The sequence below is a fragment of the Heloderma suspectum genome, chromosome 2, assembly GCF_057233095.1.
Source record: "Heloderma suspectum isolate Gila_16-S chromosome 2, 16-S_ref, whole genome shotgun sequence".
NCBI classification, from domain to species: Eukaryota; Metazoa; Chordata; class Lepidosauria; order Squamata; family Helodermatidae; genus Heloderma; species Heloderma suspectum.
The window spans coordinates 219,689,624-219,711,045 of record NC_139459.1 but is presented as its reverse complement, the minus strand read 5'-3'; the positions used below and the strand labels follow the sequence as shown (position 1 = coordinate 219,711,045).

Sequence of the window (21,422 nt, the reverse complement as noted above, 5' to 3'; positions counted from 1 at the left end):
CAACAACGCCTGGTTGGAGGTTGCATATTCATAATGGCGGCCAGCACACACAGCAGCTTTCTGAGGGTTAATTAACCCAAGCTGGGCTGCTATGTCATCTGAAGCAGGTTACCATGTAGGACATTTGGACAACACTAAAGGGCAGAAACTCTGTCTGCTTCTCAATGTGAAAGTGGAGACAAAAAATGCTGTGCCGTGAGCCTCTAAATCAGGCCCAACTGGAGCTCCTCAGATGTTTTGGACTACAATTCCCCACATTCCTGACCATAGGCCATGCTGGCTGGGGCTGATGGGAGTTAAAGTCCAAAACCTCTGGAGGGCACCAGGTTGGGGCATGCTACTGCATATGTACTAGGCTATTTCATACAATGCATGAGGTCCACTGAGAAAATGGTAGGGATGGGTATGTACTTACTACAATGCATATCAAATTAATAAGGTGAGAAGTACCATTTTGAGATACAGTATGTTGTGGATAGTGTTTAAATCCTTGCTCAGCATGAAGTTTACTGGGTTGCTCTTGAGTAAGTTGATCTTACATCAGGGGTGGGCAACTTGTGGCCCTCCAGATGTAGGCCAAAACATCTGGAGGGCCACAAGTTTTTCCACTCCCACTTAGTGGGTTGGTTCTGGGAATCAGTGCTGTGGGACTATAGTTTGGGATTATGGTGTTCCACAAGGTTCCAGGTTATCCCCATGGTGTCTAATATCGACATCAAACTGCTGGGAGAGATCATCAGATAAAACAGCGCTGTTGGTCAATGATTGCTTAAGCCAGGGAAGTGGTATTCAGCCTGCTCTGGGTGGTTGCACCCCCCCCCCTTAAAGATGAGGTTCACAGTCTGAGGTTGCTACTAAATCCAGGATTGCTGCTAGATGCTTCAGTAGCTTGCAGTGCTTTTTACCAGTTTGGGCTGATACATCAGCTGCACCCTTCTTGGAGAGAGATGGCCAGGCCACAACGATCTGTGGTAACATCCTGACTAGATTAGCTGTATATGAGTTGCTAGGGAACATGAGCAGGAGGATGCTATTGTGCTCATGTCCTGCTTGTGGGCTTCCCACAAGCTCCTGGTTGGCCACTGTGGGAACAGTATGCTGGACTAGTTGGACTTTTGGTCCAATCCAGCATGGATCTTCTTATGTAATAGGGTCATCCTTGAAGATGGCCTGGAAATTGCAGCTGGTTCAAAATGTGACTGTGAACCAGGACTAGCCATTGTGAATATGTTATGCCAGTACTGAGAGAGTTTCACTGGTTACTTTAAATTGGATACTTGTGGGAGTGACTCTTGTTTTACTGAGAAGTGGGATAAAAATACTGTAAATAAATAAAGAAAAAACTTAAAGGGCTCAATTCAAGGTGCTAGTCTTGACCTTTAAAGCCCTACATGGACTACATCAAGGGTATCTAATGGACCATCTCTTCCCACATAGTCTTGCCCGTTAAGATATTCTCTGGATGCCCCAATCATCTGAGTTTAGGCTGATGGCTATTGGAGAGAAGGCCTCCTCAGTGGTGGTATCCAAGTTGTGGAACTCCCAAGCCCTGTTTGCCTGGCGCCTTCATTATCTTTTAGGTGCCACATGAAGGCTGTTTTCTTCTCTTTACATTTTAATGGCATTTAGGGAGCAATCCTATGGCCGCTAGACAGATTTTTCACCCCATTTTAGCCTATAGAATTTCATACTCATATTTGCAGGATGGAAGGGAAAACAGAATGGAGTGTGAAGGCAGCTCTCTGGTGGAATGGCAGCATTTCAACCCCTTTTGGCCCCGAGGAGCCACTGTGGGGAGATTCTTTCTGAGGGGACTGGGAGGGGAGAGAAGGAGACAGATTGTAAAGAAATGTTCTGAAGTAGAGATAGAGACAGAAAAGACCGGTCCTTAGGAGGCTGAGGACAGACCAGGAAAGAGCAGGAGCAGCATTCTGCCCTTCCCCCAGTTACCAGTCAGTAGATGCTTGACAACCATCAGTAACTGAGGCCTACAATTACTTCTGAGTCCTGGATTGTACAGCTAGAGGCAGGTTTTGTTTTAAGAAATAATCTACCTTTAGGGAACATATCACTATTGGACTCCCTTCCCTCCATGTCATTTGGATGTTTATTTTGCATCCTCCCCCGGCCCCCTTCCCTTCCCTGTTAAATCCTATTTCTTGGTTTATAGGTTGCTCACTGTTTTTTCCCCACCTGCTTTCAGGGAACAGGGCTGGAGGCACTGCATGCTAGTTTGGGGTCAGCATCTTTCTGTCCCAGCAGTCTTTCCAACAGTAACCCCACCTTCCCTACCAGCACCCAAAGCGGTGGGGGCAGGGGAGAGATGGGACCTGGGTTCATACATACAATTGTGGATGAGGGAAACACCAGGCTACCTGTTCCCTGAAAGCAGGTGGGAGAAAACCAGTGAGCAACTTATAAAACAAGAACTAGGATTTATTTAACAGGGAAGGAAAATGAGGGAGGAAACAAATCAAACATCCAAATGAATAAATGATTTAAACAAAAAACCTTACATGTTGTGTTAAGGACTTTCCATATTCACTCAAGCTCTAAAATGCCAGGAAATATGGCTGTTAAGGGCCATACGCTTAACAGACGTAGTACTTAGGCCAGGAGTGGATAGAAAGCAGATCTCCAGATGTTTTGGACTTCAGCTCCCAGCATTCCTGACCATTGGCAATGCTGGCGGGGGTTTCTGGGAATTGAAGTCTAAAACATCTGGAGATCTACCTTCTGCCCACCCCTGATTTAGCTCTTGTAACATCGAACAGTAGCTTCTGTTCCATGATAGCTTCAGTTGCATAGACTCCATGTGTCTATTTCAGCAAACAGACAGATCTGGGACTTAGGTCCACCACTCTGCTACTGACAACCATCCAGCTCCAGGTTAGTGGTGAAGCTGGAATTAACCATGGTATAGGATACCATACCATATGCATATTGCCTAAATAATGCATTTTTAACGATGTGGCTCTTAGCCATAATTTCCCAGTATTTTGGAGCTTGAGTGAACATAGAAAGCCCTTAATGCGACATGTTAAACAGAAAGGCTTTTTTGTTTAGTGAATAGGTTATTTTAATCTTTAAATTATTGGTGAGAGCCAGTGTAGTGTAGTGGTGAGAGTGACGGACTGGGAGCCAGGAGATCCAGGTTCTAGTCCCCACTTGGCCATGGAAGCTCACTGGGTGACTTTGGGCCAGTCACAGACTCTCAGCCCAACCTACCTCACAGGGTTGTTGTTGTGAGGATACAACGGTGAGGAGGAGGATAATGTAAGCCGCCTTGAGTTCCTTGCGAGAGGGAGAAAGGCGGGGTATAAATGCAATAAATAAATAAATAAATAAACAAACAAACAAACAAACAAATAAATAAATGGGAATTAGACTAGACATCCCTTCTAACAAAGGATGGGCCTCCGTAACAGAGGAAGTGTAGTCACCCTGCAAACAATTCAAATGACATAAATGCACTAGTGTAAATTTACAGATCCTAGTGTGCAATTTATTGTCTTGTGAGACCAGGCTAAATCATGCATACAAGCTATGCAACAACAAAAAGGTATTCAGAAGTTGAACAAATGGAGAGGGGCATTGCATACGCATGCTTTGCCTGGGGCCAGTTGGTCTAGGTCTAGTGCTGCCCAAATATTAAATTATTAAAAGTTTACAATAAACATTGAAACTTGCAACTGTGGTACCTCTATATGAAGGGAAGGGTGGGCTGTGCCCTAACATAAAAATAATATTTGTTGTATGAGCAGAACATTTAATATATCTGTATGAGATGCTGTCAAGGTGATGCATGCCATATGCCAGCAAATTTGGAAAACACAAGAATGGCCAACAGATTGGAAAAAATCAACCTATATCCCCATACTAAAACAGGGAAGCACCAAAGAATGTTCAAACTATCGAACAGTGGCACTTATTTCACATGCCAGTAAGGTAATGCTCAAGATCTTGCAAGGTAGACTCCAGCAATTCATGGAACGAGAATTGCCAGATGTACAAGCTGGGTTTAGAAAAGGCAGAGGAACTAGAGACCAAATCGCCAATATCCGCTGGATAATGGAGAAAGCCAAGGAGTTTCAGAAAAACATCTATTTCTGTTTTATTGACTATTCTAAAGCCTTTGACTGTGTGGATCATAACAAATGGTGGCAAGTTCTTGGTGGGGTGGGGATACCAAGTCATTTTGTCTGTCTCCTGAGGAATCTGTATAACGACCTAGTAGCGACGGTAAGAACAGACCATGGAACAACAAACTGGTTTAAGATTGGCAAAGGAGTACGGCAGGGTTGTATACTCTCACCCTACCTATTCAACCTGTACACAGAACACATCATGCGACGTGCTGGGCCTGATGAAGCCAAGGCTGGAGTTAAAATCGCTGGAAGAAACATTAACAGTCTCAGATATGCAGATGATACCACTTCGATGGCTGAAAGCGAGGAGGAGCTGAGGAACCTCATGACGAAGGTGAAAGAAGAAAGTGCAAAAGCTGGGTTGCAGTTAAACCTAAAAAACCCCCAAGATTATGGCAACCAGCTTGATTGATAACTGGCAAATAGAGGGAGGAAACGTGGAGGCAGTGACAGACTTTGTCTTTCTAGGTGCAAATATTACTGCAGATGCTGACTGCAGCCAGGAAATCAGAAGACGTTTACTTCTTGGGAGGACAGCAATGACAAATCTTGATAAAATAGTTAAGAGCAGAGACATCACGCTGACAACAAAGGTTCACATAGTTCAAGCAATGGTATTCCCCGTAGTAACCTGTGGCTGGGAGAGCTGGACCATAAGGAAGGCTGAGCGAAGGAAGATAGATGCTTTTGAACTGTGGTGCTGGAAGAAAATTCTGAGAGTGCCTTGGACTGCAATAAGATCAAACCAGTCCATCCTCCAGGAAATAAAGCCAGACTGTTCACTTGAGGGAATGATATGAAAGGCAAAACTGAAGTGCTTTGGCCACATAATGAGAAGACAGGATACCTTGGAGAAGATGCTGATGCTAGGGAAAGTGGAAGGCAAAAGGAAGAGGGGCCGACCAAGGGCAAGGTGGATGGATGTTATTCTGGAGGTGACGGACTCGACCTTGGGGGAGCTGGGGGTGGCGACAGCCGACAGGAAGCTCTGGCGTGGGCTGGTCCATGAAGTCACGAAGAGTCGGAAGCGACTGACCAAATAAACAACAACAAATGAGTAGAACAATTTGCTCTGCGTTTTTTCCCGAAGAATGCAAAAATTCTGGAAGGCAGGTATGCTTCTCCTATGCACCTCTCGCCATCTAGGGTTTCTTTTTCTTCAATTAGTTGAGAAACACATTCTAAGCAATTTCAGCTCTGAATACTTTTAAGCAACCTTCCCCAACCTGGTGCCCTCCAAATGTTTTGGACTACAACTCCCAGCAGGCCTGACGATTGGCATGCTGGGTGGGGCTGATGGGAGTTGAAGTGCTAAATATCTGGCGGGCACCAGGGTGGGGAAGGCTGCCTTTTAGTATAACGTGACTATATAATGAACTCCCACCGCCTGAGCTTTCCCTTGTACTCACACCCCCGCCCCCCGGCACCATTTAATTCCAACCCCGCTCCGCCTCCCCGCGTCTCTGATCAGTAAAGAGAACAGGTAGACCTTGTATTCCACGGCGAAGGACTACATTTCCCAGAAAGCCAGGCGGTTGTCATTCCCGCGTGAGTCTGTCCTTCAAACCCGCCGGGTCTGTGGGCGGGGCGAGCTTGGGGCGTTGTGTGGCCTGCCATTGGCAGTTGCTTTTCTTCGCCGCCGGGATCGGCAGCCTGGGTGAGCCTAGAGGGTCTTTGGAGGGGCTCTCTGGGGTCGCGACGCAAAGGAGGGGGTCGCGGGGTTTGTGTGGTGATACACAGGGTTTAATTTCCATTTAAAAAACGAGAACAATAAATTAGTCGTCCTTGAAGACATGTGCTCTGTCTGGGAAGCCCTTTTTCCTAATCACGGATATGCAGGACTTGGTTGTAGTTCTTCGGTGGTGTTGGGAATGCACGCTTAACATGCTCAGATGCACTTATTTCTTCCCCGTCTAATTTCTTCCCCGCTTTTTCGTCACCGTACAAGTTCTAGGTCCGAGCCTGGGCAGAGATCATCCCCTGAGAAACTTTGTGGTTGAAAAACAGTTATCATTTTCTGTAACATTGCTTGTCTTGATTTCTAACTGCTGCATTATGTAAGCAGAATTGTGTTTACTGACTTGTTTAAGCCTGGTTACTGGCCATCGAAAGGCTGTCTTGTAATGTGACTAACATTGCATGCTCATAAAGATGTAAGCCCCACTGAGTTCAGTGAGACTTATTCTCAGGTAAAGATATATAGCAGCTTTCCCTAATTTGGTGCCCTCCAGATATGTTGGATTACAACTCCCATCAGCCCAACCAACATGGCTGGGGATGATGGAAGTAATGTAACAGCTGGAGGGGCACCACATTGGGAGAGGTTGATGTATAGGATTGCAGCCTAGTTTGGATTCTGCCTCAGCCCACCTGCTTCTAAAAGCCTGTTCACATGTATTTCATAGTGCATTTAGGACTTTATATATGACGTGCCCAGTCCCAATACTGGGTTCACCTAGCACCCCCACACTGGACATAACATTGAAATGCGGCCTGTGGATAGGCTTGATTTGTGCAAATGTTAATCCTTAAAATGTCTGTAAGAATACTGTGTGGATCAGGCTTATGCACACTGGACTGTACACATGCAGATCCTAATGAAATGTTATAGCGGATGTGTGGTCACCAGGAATGGTGACAGTTTTCTGCAGTTTTTTGAATTGGAACATTTCTCAGAAAATTTCGAATGCTCTAAGTCAGTTGGGATCTGGTTTAGCATAAATGGCTTATCTCATTGTAATCTATTCTAACCTAATCTTTTTATATAATAATAAAACAGGATATGCGTCTGTCAGTGCCATAGCTCTAAGACCATGAACCTAGACACCTGAAACTGGCATGCGTGCTAAGGGGACCCTAGGGGTGTGCACCTCAGGACTATTTGGTTGTTACAATCATTAATTAATTGTAATTAATTTAAATGTGTCTGTGTATTTGAAGCCTGCAATACCATCTTCAGTCACTAGGTGGAAGACTCCCTTAACCAGTGCATAGCTTTGCAGTTGATACAGTTTGAAGCAAGGGGGGAGTAGTCAGAAGGACAGTTATAAAGCCGTCCCCTCCCTGCTGCTGTGGGGCACCCCCCTCACACGACTATAGTGATGCACCATGGCAGGGGCCATGCCTGGGGGTACCAGCAACCATAGCTTCACTTGGACGGGGCGGGCACAGTGAGTTCAACTCTTGATAGCTGCATAACTTTGCTTGAAGGTTTCGCTGTATTAAACAAAGGGCTATTCCAACCTCTGTGAAGCTGGATGTATTTGCTAGTATTTAATAAAAAGAAATTTAAAGGCACACCATGTTAATATGTGATCTATAAATATTTCAGAGGTTTTTCCAATAGCCAAAAGTAGTTGAACTATAATAAAATAAGGCATATAATGTTATTTGAATGTCATATTCAACACTTTTCTTAGAAATTTTACACTTGTGTGTGATCTTTTTGGTTGATTATTAATGTTCTCTTTATGATGTTTGCATGTTTTATATATCACATAAAACAAGTACAATGGTGTGTGTTTTTTAAAGCAATTATTTTTAATGGAATATTTGTAAATATTGTAAGACATGGCAACTCAATAGCATGCACTTCCCTTACGTTGTTTAGATTTTAAGGGAAAAAATTAAAACACTGACATTGTTAACAGGGTGAGAGATGGGAGGGGAGTGTCAGTAATGGGCTGAAGTCGGTAATGGGCTGGATGAGGGAGAACAAGCTGAAGTTGAATCCAGGCAAGACAGAGGTGCTCGTTGTGAAGGGTCCTAATTCAGGTATTGAGGTATGTCAACCAGTTCTGGATGGGGTTGCACTCCCCCGAAAGAGCAAGTTCGTAGCTTGAGGGTGCTTCTTGACTCAACCCTGCTCCTGGCACCCTAGGTGGAGGCAACGGTGAGAAGTGCCTGTTATCAACTTCAGCCGATGCACCAGCTACGCCCATTCCTGGAACATGTGGACCTGGTAACGGTGGTGCATGTGCCGGTAACCGCTAGGCTTGATTTCTGCAATGCGCTGTACTTGGGGCTGCCTGTGTATTTAGTTCGGAAACTTCAGCTGATACAAAATACGGCAGCCATGTTGGTCTCTGGAACATCCCATGGAGACCATATTACACTGGTTTTAAAATCTTTACACTGGCTGCCAGTTTGTTTCTGAGCAAAATATAAAGTGCTGGTGCTTACCTTTAAAGCCTTACGTGGTCTAGGCCCAAGGTACCTCATGGAGCGCCGTCTGCCCTACGTCCCAGTCTGCCACCTAAGGTCCTCTGAGGGTTCTCTGCTGCCTAATGTGAGACTGGCAACCACATGCAGGAGGACCTTCTCCTTTGCCGCCCCTCAGTTGTGGAACGGCCTGCCGCTTGAAATGCGCCTGCTGACCTCGCTGAAGGTCTTTAAGCGGGCATTAAAGACGCTGTTATTCCAGCAGGCCTCCCCTTTTTGGAACTCTTGTTCCTTTTGCTGACTCTTGTATACTGTTTTTGAGCTGTGTGTTTTTTAGCTGTGTGGTTATATTGTTGGATTTTTTCTGTTAAATTGCTTTTAGTTCAAAGGTGTTTTCAGTGATATGTTGTTTGTATATATTGTCCGTATTGTTGTTGTTGTTCAGTCGTGTCCGACTCTTCGTGACCCCATGGGCCGTAGCACGCCAGGCCTTCCTGTCCTGCGCTCTCTCCCGGAGCGTGCTCAAGTCCATATTCATTGCATCCGTGATGCTATCTAGCCATCTCATCCTCTGCCGTCCCCTTCTCCTTGTCCGTATGCTTTTATGTAAATGGTTTTTAAACTTTGTATATTGTATTTTAATGTTTTAAGTTTTGTAAACTGCCCAGAGAGCTTCAGTTCTGGGGCAGTATAGAAATATAATAAATAAAAAAATACATACCAAAAACATAGTAATTTTAGCATGCCCAAAGCGCTGTGCATTCTACATAGATATATGCTTCCTAGGGATAGTCACCTGAAAAAAATTAATGACAATTTTGCCCAATTTGACTGGTATTGTATCTGTTCATTATGTTACTTAGGACGCATTCCTAAGCACTTAGCACTGCTGGCTGGGGAATGCTGGGATGCAGTTTGGGAAATGGGAAATTTCCCTCCCCACATTTCTGTCTTTGAGGTATGTGTATGGATAGTCCTTAAGATCTGATCTAAAACAGCCTTCTCAGTTGGGACCCTTCCTTCCTTGCCCTCAGCATCAGTGTCCACAGGAGTGGATGGATATCGAGGGTGCTTGTGGGTCCTGGAGGCATGGTTGGCTATGACCCGGATTCCGAGTGCTCGTCCCTTTCAACAGTGGAAATAGCAGCGGCAGGATCTGCATCTGGGCTGGTCACTCGGGCAATGATCGGCCCCTTTGATGTCTTAAAGATCCGTTTCCAGGTACTATTTCCTGCCATTCATGTGAAGGGATTTTTTTTATAATGGTGAACAAACTACAGAAAAGTGGGAAGGACGAAAGTTGTCCCTTACTGTGCTAAAGCTTATTACTATATTCTAATAGTGGATTCATTCTTCAAGTGCTGATCTTTATATAGCTAAAATGGAACCATCCATTCACAAGAGGAAGATATCAGCAGGCTTCGGGGAACCATAGTGGCCCATGCTGTGATAACCTCCCAATTGAACGACTGTAATATGTTGTGTGTGTGGGGTTCCCCTTGAAGACAAACCAGAAATTTCAGCTAGTGCCGAATGCAGCTGCTTGAATGTTAATGCATGTGGCCAGATGGGATCATATTATACCAGTCCTGAGGGAGCTGCGCTGATTGCCTCTTTACTTCCAAACCTAATAAATCCCGAAAAGGCTTGAGACCTAACGTAAATAAAACATCTCTTCCTATACTAGCATGGCCATGTCTTGTTGTATGACAGCTAGGGAAAGAATCTTCTCTGTTGTAGCACCACATTTGTGGAACAGGCTCCCCGTGGCAGTGTGACTGGCGCCAACCTTACAGTCATTTTGGTAGCAGGTCAAAAGTTTTCTGTTTCCCCAGGCATTTTTAGCTGGCCAGTCTGTCTTACGTTTGTTTACTGCCTTTTATTGCTGTTTTATTATTTGATTTTAATGTTTTTGTGACGTTTTGTGGCTGTATGTCTTTTTCTTTTTGCTGTTCATTACTCTGTTATCTTTTGTTGAAGGATAGTTTATGAACATACAAATAGCAATCAGTCAATACATTTTCCACGAGGAAGCCCTTGGATCGCTCAGTGTAGTCTTTTTGCATTTGATTACTTCTATGTCCTATTTGAACACAGGACATGCTTTTTTGTCCTATTTGTCTTTCTGCAATATTTCTGATAGTATGAAGAATTATATCCTATTGTATTACAGGAAAAAAGAGGGAGGAACTCCAAATACCAAAAAATGTATTAGTAGGCCCAATGCATTCAGCCTACTAATAAATCTTATGGTATCTGGAGTTCCTCCCTCTTTTTTCCTGTCTGCTTTCTCTACTGTACTGCAGCACAGAAATGGAGGCATGTTTACTCAGGAGTAAGTCCCACTGAATTAAATTGGACTTCCAACTAAGTGTGTATAGGATTACAACCCTAGTAGGAAAACAAAGTGGGGAGTTATTCAGAAAGATTGTAGCCCTAATTTGTTTAGAACAGCCTTCCCCAGGCTAATACCCGCCAGATATTTTGGACGACAACTCACAGCATTCCTGAGGATTGGCCATGCTGGCTGGGGCTGATGGAAGGTGAAGTCCATAACATCTCGATGGCATTAAGGTGGGGAAAGCTGGTTTTGAATCTTGAAGTTTTGCTCAAGGCTTGATGCAGTTCATAGTGCAAATATTAAAACTGAAAGTTAACAACTTCTCTCCTCTTCCAGCTTCAGATAGAGAAACTTTCTGCCAGAAATCCACAGGCTAAATATCATGGTATCTGGCAGGCCATTTGGACGATTTTCCAGGAGGAAGGGCCAACAGCATTCTGGAAGGGCCATGTTCCCGCTCAACTCCTCTCGGTTACCTATGGGGCTGTCCAAGTAAGAAACAGGTCATTTTTTGGCTTAGCTGTTGGCCTTGGAATGCTGGAGCTTCTTCAGTGGCTTCCTCAGCAACCCACTTTGGTTGGAACGGCCTTCTCTTGTCTGTCTCCAAAGACAAGGGTTGTATCCATACAGCATGTCTACAAGGATGCTTTTGCAAGGGGAATTCCATCCCCACTGCTGTTCCCTGCACCCCCACCAAAGCCTCTCTTGAGGGCTGGGAGACTCCCCCCGTGATTTTTCTCTGATTCCCCCCACCCAACATCGCAGGCCTTTTTTGTTTGCTTGTTTGTTTGTTTGATCATTACTATTTTATTGGGGGGAGTGTGAATAAGGAACAGCACATCAGCCAACCAACCCTCTTCCCTTCGATGATTTAGTCCACATTGTATCCAAGTATTGTAACTATGTACAGTTATGAACAGTGCAAGCCATTCCTTCTTACATACGCTTGTATATGCACCTCACACATACACCAACCACCTAGGCAAAACACACACCAGACAAAGAACAAAACAAAGCCCAGGCAAACACCACACACATGTGCGCACACACAAGGGAAAATACATAGCACACCAAAACAAACCATCTAACACACACCACAGAAAACAAAACAAAAATCAGGTAACACACAGCATGGGTGAAGCACCCCATTCCATGCCATCCCTCTAGCCCTCCAGGACTTCCCTGCCACCTCCTAGCTCCCCAGTTTACCCTCTTATATTTTCAGGGTGGCTGTCTGACAAAGGCGAATGCCTCTTCTAAGGTGGCACCTACCTACCAACCAACCTACATACCAACCATCTGTGTATTTCCCTAACCACTTGTATTAAAATAGATTATTTTTTTAAGTGTCTTTGTGGTGGGGGTGAGTTACAGTTCATAGATCTCATTCCCCACATTGTGGGTGGCATTCGCGTTTCTGACCTAGCCCCATTGTCTTCATTTCTGGTTGTTGTTTTTCTCTGCAAGTTTGTAAGCTTTGAATTTCTGACAAAGTTGGTGCACCATGGCACAGCTTACGATGCCCGTGACTTCACTGTGCACTTTCTCTGTGGCGGGTTGTCTGCTTGTGCTGCCACGGTGACGGTTCAGCCCCTGGACACGCTGCGCACCCGCATGGCTGCCCAAGGTGAGCCAAAGGTAAGAAATGGGTGAGAAGTCCCCCCCCCTGCCCCCGTGTGTCCTCTGCCATGTGGCAACCTGGTTTCCTTTCAGACTAGTTCTGCTCCTGCCAAGTTAGGTGATGGCCACACAGTGATCTTGGAAGAACATGATGGCTCTTACCTAATACTGAATATTTTTTTTAATGCCAGTGGTGTGCCAGGGCTGCCCAGGACACAGAAATAACCATTCCTGTCAAAGGACTTTCTGTCTACATTAGATGGACATGACTTGGGGAAGCAGTCAGGAGCTGACAAATGAATATCTTTGAGAGGGGCAGATAAGGTGAGGCTAACTTAGTTCAGGGAAGGCTTTGTTAAAGAACTGCGTCTTGAGGAGAGCCTTGAAACACGACAGGGAAGCAGCCTGATGGACAAAACAGGGAGGAGCGATTCTAAGTGTAGGTGGCCGGGTAACGGGGACAGGAACTGACAAAGGAGGCAAAGCAAAGCAATAGTTGCCCTTGGGTGGAAGGTATGAGAGAGGGTCTAAGGGATGGACAGAAGGTAGATCTGGAACTGCTGATGAATCTACTGGAGATTTACGGTAGATCAGCAAGGTTTTCTGATTCCTTATTGGGTAAGCAACAGAATTACTCCCCCCGCTCTCAAGTATACTGCAGAAATGAAGAAAGCTTGGAGTAAACAGGATCGGATTTTTGCATGGAAGAAGTATGAGCTCCATTCAGTTCTGGTACTCAAAAGACATTCCTAGGCTCAGAATTCTTTAAACTCCCCATGCATGTCTTTTGCATCAGGCTATGGTTAGTGGATCTTGGGGTTCTAGTACAAACCCAGAAGCCACAAGTCTGCCCGCTCCTGATGTAGGGCTAGAGAAGTAAAATTTCCAGAAATTTTGAGGCCATGGAAAAAATACTGTTCTTCCCGGGAAAAATTGAAATTTGGGGAAAAATTGAAAAATAAGCAATACTTTTTTTTTTTTTAGCACTCTTTACAGATCTAAAGTCACTTTGTTGCTGTAAGACAGCCTTTTTCAACCTGGTACCCTCCAGAAATTTTGGACTTCAGTCCCCATCAGCCTTAGGCAGCATGGCCAATGGTCAGGAATGCTGGGTACTGTAGTCCAAAACATCCAGAAGGCACCAAGTTGGGGAAGGCTGCTTAGGAACATAGTCTTTCTATAAAAGTGCTCTTACTATAGAGTTTTTAGAAATCATTTTGGGGGGAGTAAAGGCTGGGTAACAATATATTAATACATTGTCTTAAATTCTAAAAGAAAATATTTCATAATCGAATGCTGTTCAGTTTTTCAGAAAAAACAAAAACAGTTCTCAGAAAAAAGCAGGGGTTTTCCAAAATTTTCCAGTTTTTTAATGGGCCTTCACATCTCTGTGTAGGGTACATGCAGGAGCTCTAGCCTTTGGACCTTTTTTGTGAGCACTGCTGAAATCTGACTTATGCATTGATGCCTGGTGAGCAATATTTGCATCACAAGACTCTTTTGATTGACCACACAAAGAAACATAAGGTGCTTCCAGACTGAAGGTTTGTAGCGCTACCAGTCCAAATGCATTGTGCATCTATTTTGTCTTTTCCTCCTTAATGGGTTTTCTTTTCTAGTAAGGAAAACAATGGAAGATGCATTGGGAAAACATGGGAGGGTTAGAAATTGGAGACAACAACCTCTGGACATTCCTGTAAAATTCCATGAATGAAGCAGGGTGATTGCGCAGTAAAAACACAGATATTCAGTCTTACACTGTTTTAGATTTACAGGAACCTCCGCCATGCTGTGGTAAGCATGTACCAGAAAGAAGGGCTACGGACTTTTTATAGGGGGCTCAGCCCTACCGTTATTGCTATTGTCCCCTATGCTGGCTTCCAGTTTTCCTTCTATAGTCTTCTGAAGAAGCTGTATGACTGGATCGCTCCAAGTGAAGAAATGAAAACAGGTTAGTTGTGGTGTGCAGGAGAGAAGTGGTAGGTGAACTGTCTGTGTTATTGTGGAAAATCCCTATTATTGCCTTCCCCAATCTGGTGCCCTCCAGATGTGTTGGACTGCTGGGAGTTGAAGTCCACAACATCTGAAGGGCACAGATTAGGGAAGGCTGCCCTATTCGTACAGCTTGTCACTAAGCAGTACACAGCCACGCTAAGAGAGTTTCCGCAAGGACTTCTGCTATTGGGGTTGTAAATCACTGTGTGTTGTACATTGGAAGCATTTACTAGTAAGAATAAGCTCTCCCCCTGTAAATCATTACTCTCTTATGCTGTTCAGTCTTCCGCTGTTGACTTTCCAAGCATTACAATCGCTTTTCTAATTATGAGTCATTCTCTTTTGTCACATAGTGAGGTGTATAGCTCTGAGATGCATCCCTCCTCTCCTGGCTTTTTCTGCTTTTCAGGTAATGCTAAAAACTTTGTGTGCGGCAGCTGTGCTGGAGTCCTCAGCAAAACTCTCACATATCCTTGTGACCTGTTCAAGAAACGACTGCAGGTGGGCGGCTTTGAGCAAGCCCGGGCAGCCTTTGGGCAGGTGAGAGAAGTTTCAAGTTGCAGGGATCTCCCTTTTTCAGTATACCTAGCACAGACTGTAAAGTATCTAAACCAGCCATGTAAGGAGGCTGTGAAACCTAGAATAGCCTAGTGTTAGTTATGAATGGATGACTTGTAACAGCATCAAATGAGCCATCATGTAATATATGCACAGTGTGGTATAAATTTTTCTCCCTCACTGCTTATTTGGACTTGTGGGATAGAAGAACAAAAGGGTTCATTACAGATTTTGCTGGAAAGCTGGTTCTAGATTCCTCACCGACTAGAGAACTACAGGTCCAATTGTATATTTTTGTTACTTTTCAAAGATCAGTTTCTCTCTCCCTGACTGGCACTTTCTTAAGCCCCTTTATAGGTCAGTGTAGGTCAGTGGAACCTCCACTCTCACCCTCACCTGTGCTGGATGAAGCAGAATGAAGATTCCCACATAATAGTTATATTCAGACCATCCTCCAAACTCTGATGAAGGAACAAGCAGGCATGAGCCCGGGGCTCAAACGCTTCCTCCTCCCCTTCCATCTTCCTTCATGCATACGTGGTGGCGATTCAAAGCTTCTGTTTGCAATTAGACCCTAATTTGACATCCTGATTTGTGAGCTAAGTACGATTTGTACAAATCACAGTTTCCCATATTTGGACAAGACAGGAAACTGGGTTGTTTCACACTGCGAATGGAAGCTTTGACATTTTCCCTCGAGCATAAAGGAGGTAGGGAAAGGGAAGGAGGGAGCACATAAGTCAGAGGCTCTCCACAGCTTGTGCATGGAGCTACAAACATGGCTTAGTACAGCCTCCCCCAACATAGTGCCTTCCAGGTGTTTTGGACTGCAACTCCCAGGATTCCTGACCACTGGCAGTACTGTCTGGGGCTGATGGGAAATGGAATCCCAAACATCTGGAAGGCACCAGGTTGGAGAAGGCTGGCTTAGCATTACATCTGAAGCTGGGCAGTTTGTCTTTCAAGGAATAATCATATACTGGGACTCCACCCTGGCAACAAAGCCACACTTTGTATGTTGTATTCCATTTTTGGCCATATTTACTTAACCACCAAGGTGTTTTTTTTCCCCTGAGCCTCAGTTCGTGGATCTTAAATGAAGTCTTCCTGCTTCATTTACCCATTTTTTCCCCTTGCCAGGCAGAGATGCACAAGACTTTGGACAGGGACTGAATTGTGCTGTTTCTCATTCCCTTGCCTCTCCTTTCCCTAGGTGCGGACCTACACGGGTCTAGTGGACTGTGCCCGACAGGTTGCACAGGATGAGGGAGCCAAAGGATTCTTCAAGGGCCTGTCCCCAAGCTTGCTGAAGGCTGCTTTCTCGACGGGCTTCACCTTTTTCTGGTATGAGCTCTTCTGCGGTTTCCTGCATAGCCTGAAGGACACCAGTGGCTCTAAGAAGCAGGAAGGCTGATGTAAGCGAGAGCTGCTGTCTGCAGCAAACGTTGCTGAAATGTCATTCTGTCAGCCTTGCCATCATATTTGTGGGACCGAGGGTTGGGGGAGAATGCAGAAGGCTTTGTGGAGTTATCTCTTTGCCAAAGCCCAGGATGTAATCCATTTGGCCCAAACAGAAGGAGCTGCCCCCCCGCAGCTTCTGCTGAGGGCACTGCAGGCCTTAGCTTCCTGTCTGCATCAGCTGCATTGAGCACTTTCTGTCAGGCATTGACTCGTGGAGCTGCTCTACTGATATCACCACTGAGACCGTCTGATTTAGCACAATTTACTCCAATAATGGAGAATATTCTGTCCTCATTTGCAAAACCGTGGCTGCGCTTCCTGTGACTGAGGTCGTTCTAGCTGCTTTGAGTCAGCCCCGAGTCAATGTGCCCATGTCCCCTTTAACTCTCCCAGGGCCCAGTCTCCCTCCAATTGCCCCTGCAGTCAGCTTGGTTGCTGGTCAGGCTTCTCCAGCACTGCCATTTTGCAGGGTTTATGGGAAGCCAGAGCTGAATGTTTCTTTTTACAGGCACTCCCTTAATGGTGTGTGTGTGGATGCCTGCCTGCTAAGCCAGTTAGTGACATCGCTTGTTCTGTGCTGGGAGTGCTAGTGCTGCAGCCTGAATTTCGCCATGCCATCTCTATTCTCTGCCCTTACCTCTCAGTGGTGGCCTTACAGGGCACCGTGATATCACAGGGATTCCTCAGCGATGGAGCAAACTGTCCAAACAAATAGTGTGCTGCAAAAGAGAGGAAGGCCTGCAGAACCATCTCGAGGCACATCCATCTGGCAGTTTAAGAGAAGAGTGAATGTGTATCCACTGCCCACCAGTCTTCTGTACCAGGAGTTCCATTGGTGCTCATGTTTTCTATACATTCCCCCCGCCCTGCTTTTTTTTCTTCCACTCAAAACTTGCAATGCAACCAGCGCAGTCACGCAATGGGCCCACAAATGAGGTACTTCTATTTTGACAGTACCGACTTCTGCACTCCTACTTTAACCCAGAGGTGCTGAATGTAAAATTGCCCATTCCTGATTTAAATGGTAGGAAGTTGCCTTTTGGACATAGTTTAAGTGTTTTACTTTTGATCAGTGATGAAGAAAAATGCCTGCCGATGCTAATATTAGCACATTTTAAATCCACATTTTAATGGCTGCTTTCAAATAATTTTATCCCTTTTGGTGGTTAATCTCAGGACAAAGCATCCAGCACAGGTGAAAGAGAGACTTCTTTGCAGCAAACTACCCAAGAGCTAACATTTAGTAAACAAAGAGCTAAATAGGACCATTTGTCTAGTTGAACTTGGCCAGTCTTATGTATGAAGGAACCTGCAAGGAAAACCAGCCTGGAAACATCTTAGAGCAATCCAGTGCAGGTGTATTTGGAAGTAAGTACTGCAGGTGTACTGCATTCCATGGGACTTACTCCCAGGTAAGCGTGTTTAGGATCTCAGCCTTGAGTGTATATCCGAATCACTGAGGGATTAAAGACTGGTGCTGTATTCTTGGAAGGACAGAATTCATGTTCTAACCCACTGAACGTTTTCTTGGTCTGCTGGTAGTTCCTCTGTACTCTTCATTAAAAACATAGTAGCATTTAGGCACATAGGTTTGCTTTAAGGCACTATCCTAGTAAACTGGATGCACCTGTGGTAATTCAGTTTTGCCTGCTGTAAAGGATATAAGCACTTTTCCTAGTCCCTGTTTCAGTTTATGGCAAGAAGCTTTCCCACCCCCACCCCTAGTTTAGGCACCTGTGTGTAACAGGGCACTATAACGTAAGTGGAGCATGCACTGTCGTTCGGGGTGGGGCGGTGGGTATTTTTATTTATTTAGGTATTTTTCTACTACCCCCTCAAGGCAGAACAGGGAGAATAAAGTCCATGTAACCTCAGAAGCTGAGGCGCTGACTGCGATCTAATGCAAACCACCCACCTCTTCCACCAGGCAGATTGTTTGACTTTCCATCCTGTGATACCACTGCCCCCCTTGCGCACGCACCCCCCACACACACAGTCGGCAAGCACATTTTCATCCACATTGCCAGTTTGAAGGGCATAGCAGAAGAAAATGTGCTCATGTTCCCATCTGCCATAGCACAAGATAGATGTAAGCAAGGCCTCAAGAGGTAAGGGTGAGGAGAGAGTGCATTTGTTTCCACCAGTGTATGAAAGGGATTCTTTCAAAATCTTCAGAGCCAACAGGATGGATCTTATTTCTGAGTCTGTCAGGTCATGCTGGAGGACTGGAGCTGGAGCCATATTATTACAGGCATAGAAATCAGAAACCAGAAAGATCCTTCCAGTCACCTTCTCCTTCCTACCAGCAGGACAGGAATCACCTTTGTGCCCTTGCCTGTGTTTATTCCTGTAAATGGTGTGAGGGTCATATCCCAGCTACTGTGTATTGTTGGAAGAGAGTTGGACTGCACAGCCCTTGAGTTACCTACACCAAGAACAATGGTTGTTTGTTCTTCCTCGGATATTTATATTAGGCAGGCTGGTTCTCTTGTGTGCCCTTCCTCTGTTTGCGTTCAAAGATTGGGTCTGACCATTTGATTCCAACTCCTTTATAGCATTTACTTGGGGTGGAGCTACATGTTCCAAGGCAAGCAAGAAGCCGGCCAAAAGTGCAGTTACTTTCACCTTCAACTGGTGGCGTTTCTTGTAATGTTCAAAGGGGAACTTGCCCATCTTCCTCTGTGGTCAGGTACGTCAGCCCCCTGAGTATGAGGACAGCATATGTGTCCCCTCTCCCTGTGGTCAGACACACAAACTGCCTCAGCGTCGGAGATTTGCACAACTCTCCACAGGGCACTTCTTCAGTAATATCCTTAGTCACTCTCACTGATGATCCTGATGTGGTGGCAGCAACCAAAAGGAAGGAAGCTCTGGAAAGATGTTTGGTTCACTGGCTAGTGTTTATGAATATGAGGGTTCTACTCTGTAATCCTGGAGCTCATCCTCCAATCAGCTTAGTTTAGTTTAGACAGAGAAAAGGCCTACAACTCCCAGCATGCCCCAGCCTGGCTGGGGCATGCTGGGAATTGTAGGCCTTTTCTCTGTCTAAACATGCGTAGGATTGCATCCTTAATCTTGTGCATTATGCCTCCTCCACCTCCAGCTGCACTTTACTAAGCAGAGCCTTAAAAGTCCAGCGATGGCATCAGTAGCTGAACTCTTCACACACCCAAAACAGTAGTTGAAAGCAGGACACTTGTATGAGAACTCTACTCAGATATCTCTAATGTACCTAAGGATAATATTTTTTACTTCCAGTAGATTCAATTATCTGAGTTGCACATCTTGAGTGATGCATCTCAGGATGCTTGCTGAGCACTCTGTGTTTGCATTCAGGAGCACAAGAGATGAATGTTTCAGGATCAATCACTGAGATGGTTTTTGTTTTTCAACTCCCAATGTTGCATCAAACCTTAATCCATTACATTTGTATTTTTCATATAAAGATATATTTTTCAAGGGCAGGGCTTATAAGGATTTGGACAAACCTGAGTTTTTCATCCTGTATGGAACATGTGCTTCTTTTGGAACAAAAGTAATAAATATGTTTATCAGAAATCTGTCCCTCGGCTCCCCCCCCCCTTTTTTTTTTTTTTGAAACAGCCAATCCTCCTTTGTCCCTGGAACCCCAGTGGAGAAGCACGATGTGAGTGCCTTTTTTCCATCTCACCACACAGAAGCAATGGCCTAGAAAGGACTGGGTCTCAAGAGTTCAGAAGGGGAAAGTTTATTTTTACACACATTTTTTTATAATCAGCACTATCAATGTGTGTTTGGTATTTTGGGATGCGTTACCAAGTACAAAAGGTCTCGAATGAAGTGCCTTTGGTAACTGAGAATTAGGGTGTATAGGTTGTACACTGGTCAGAAAAAAATGATGGGCCTGATTTGCTCTTGGGCTGTTAATAGTAGCTTGATGTTTAGGAATCAGCAGGAGAGGCTTTTTGCAGAATGGCGAGGAACAGTATCATTGGCTGAGGTCTGCACTTCAGGCTGCTGTTAAGAGCACAGAGCAGGGAATGGTTTAAAAGTTGGCACGTGCAGGGTGCAGAGCACTAGCTAAGTCTTATTACCTAGATTCCTGTGGGAATAGGATGTAGCCCCCAAATCACATGAGAATTTTTAATTTGCTCGAAAGTTCATGGTCCAGTTCACAAGGGGGCGCTATTGCCATGCACAGGAGAGGAGCACCACTGTGCTCACTTTGTCTACAAACAGTGGTGTCTTAATTAGATCAGCTTTAAGCTGGGTCAGCCCAGGAGGCATTAAAGGACTATTAAAACAACAGATGGCTGACCTTATTGATGCATCCAGGGCAAACAGCAGTACTGGGTGTACCTTCCCGGCTCCCCCATCCACCTTGGAAACAAGACCAAAATACTATTCAGGAAGACGGGTACTGCTGTTTTAATGTCAAGGGTTTGCTCATGGGAAGGGTGCTGAAAGAACAAGTTGGAAGCCACCTCAGATAACCTTGGGACAGCTGCCTACTGCCTGTTGGAGGTAGGGTGATTGATGCCTGGTCTGGGTTGGGTTAAGGCATGGAGCAGCCTGCTGCCTTTGGCAGTGGCTGTGTGTACCACGGGGAAGCAAAACGCTTGCTGCTGAAGGTAAGGTGGTTGTGGCAGCAGTGGTACAGCAAGAGTGGACCTTAAGGCCAAAGTCCAGGGCCCCCAAATGGCCACCCAGAGAGTGGCAAGTGATCAGGGCAGCAGAAGCAAACTCCATTTTATTCCTGTAGTCATGATGGGGCTATGATTTAAGTGAGCTTAACATGCAAAACTATTTTTTTCAGGGTTGGCAAAGATTCTAACATATGAGGAATGTAAGAGGCAGTGATAAAACCTGGAATGGCAGTTGGGGCAAAGGTATGTTAGTGGTGTGCTTTACAACTGAAGCAATACACCAGGCCATCTAAAGTGGGGGGGGGGAGAATAAGACCATTAAGTCCAGGGTCTAAAATTACCTAGCTGCACCACTGGGCGGTGGGGAGGTAAAGTACTGTCGTTTCACAAAGGTAAGTGTGAACATACCCTTTTCCAACTGCTTTGTCCATCTTGAGCAGGGGTGGGCAACTAGTAGTCCTCTAGATGCTTTGACCTATGACTCCAGTCATCCCTCACCATTGGCTATGTTGG

At 45.1% G+C, this 21,422-nt stretch overlaps 1 protein-coding gene across 5 annotated transcripts in view; it reads left to right on the top strand.

Annotated features, from left to right (window-relative positions):
- Positions 1-5,727: 5,727 nt before the first annotated feature.
- SLC25A19 (solute carrier family 25 member 19) overlaps positions 5,728-21,422 on the top strand; it is a 21,778-nt gene continuing 6,083 nt past the window's right edge. The window contains exons 1-8 of one of the 5 annotated variants that reach the window (XM_084838058.1): positions 5,728-5,805; positions 9,344-9,530; positions 10,987-11,142; positions 12,118-12,288; positions 14,038-14,221; positions 14,675-14,805; positions 16,037-16,238; positions 16,943-17,863. In XM_084838058.1, the coding sequence (XP_084694184.1) occupies positions 9,399-9,530; positions 10,987-11,142; positions 12,118-12,288; positions 14,038-14,221; positions 14,675-14,805; positions 16,037-16,237 (975 nt within the window). In that variant the 5' untranslated portion in view covers positions 5,728-5,805; positions 9,344-9,398 and the 3' untranslated portion in view covers position 16,238; positions 16,943-17,863. Of the gene's footprint in view, positions 5,806-8,050; positions 8,131-9,343; positions 9,531-10,986; positions 11,143-12,117; positions 12,289-14,037; positions 14,222-14,674; positions 14,806-16,036; positions 16,239-16,928; positions 17,864-21,422 lie in introns of those variants that run through there. The other 4 variants (XM_084838061.1, XM_084838060.1, XM_084838056.1 and 1 more) reach the window with 4 other exon arrangements.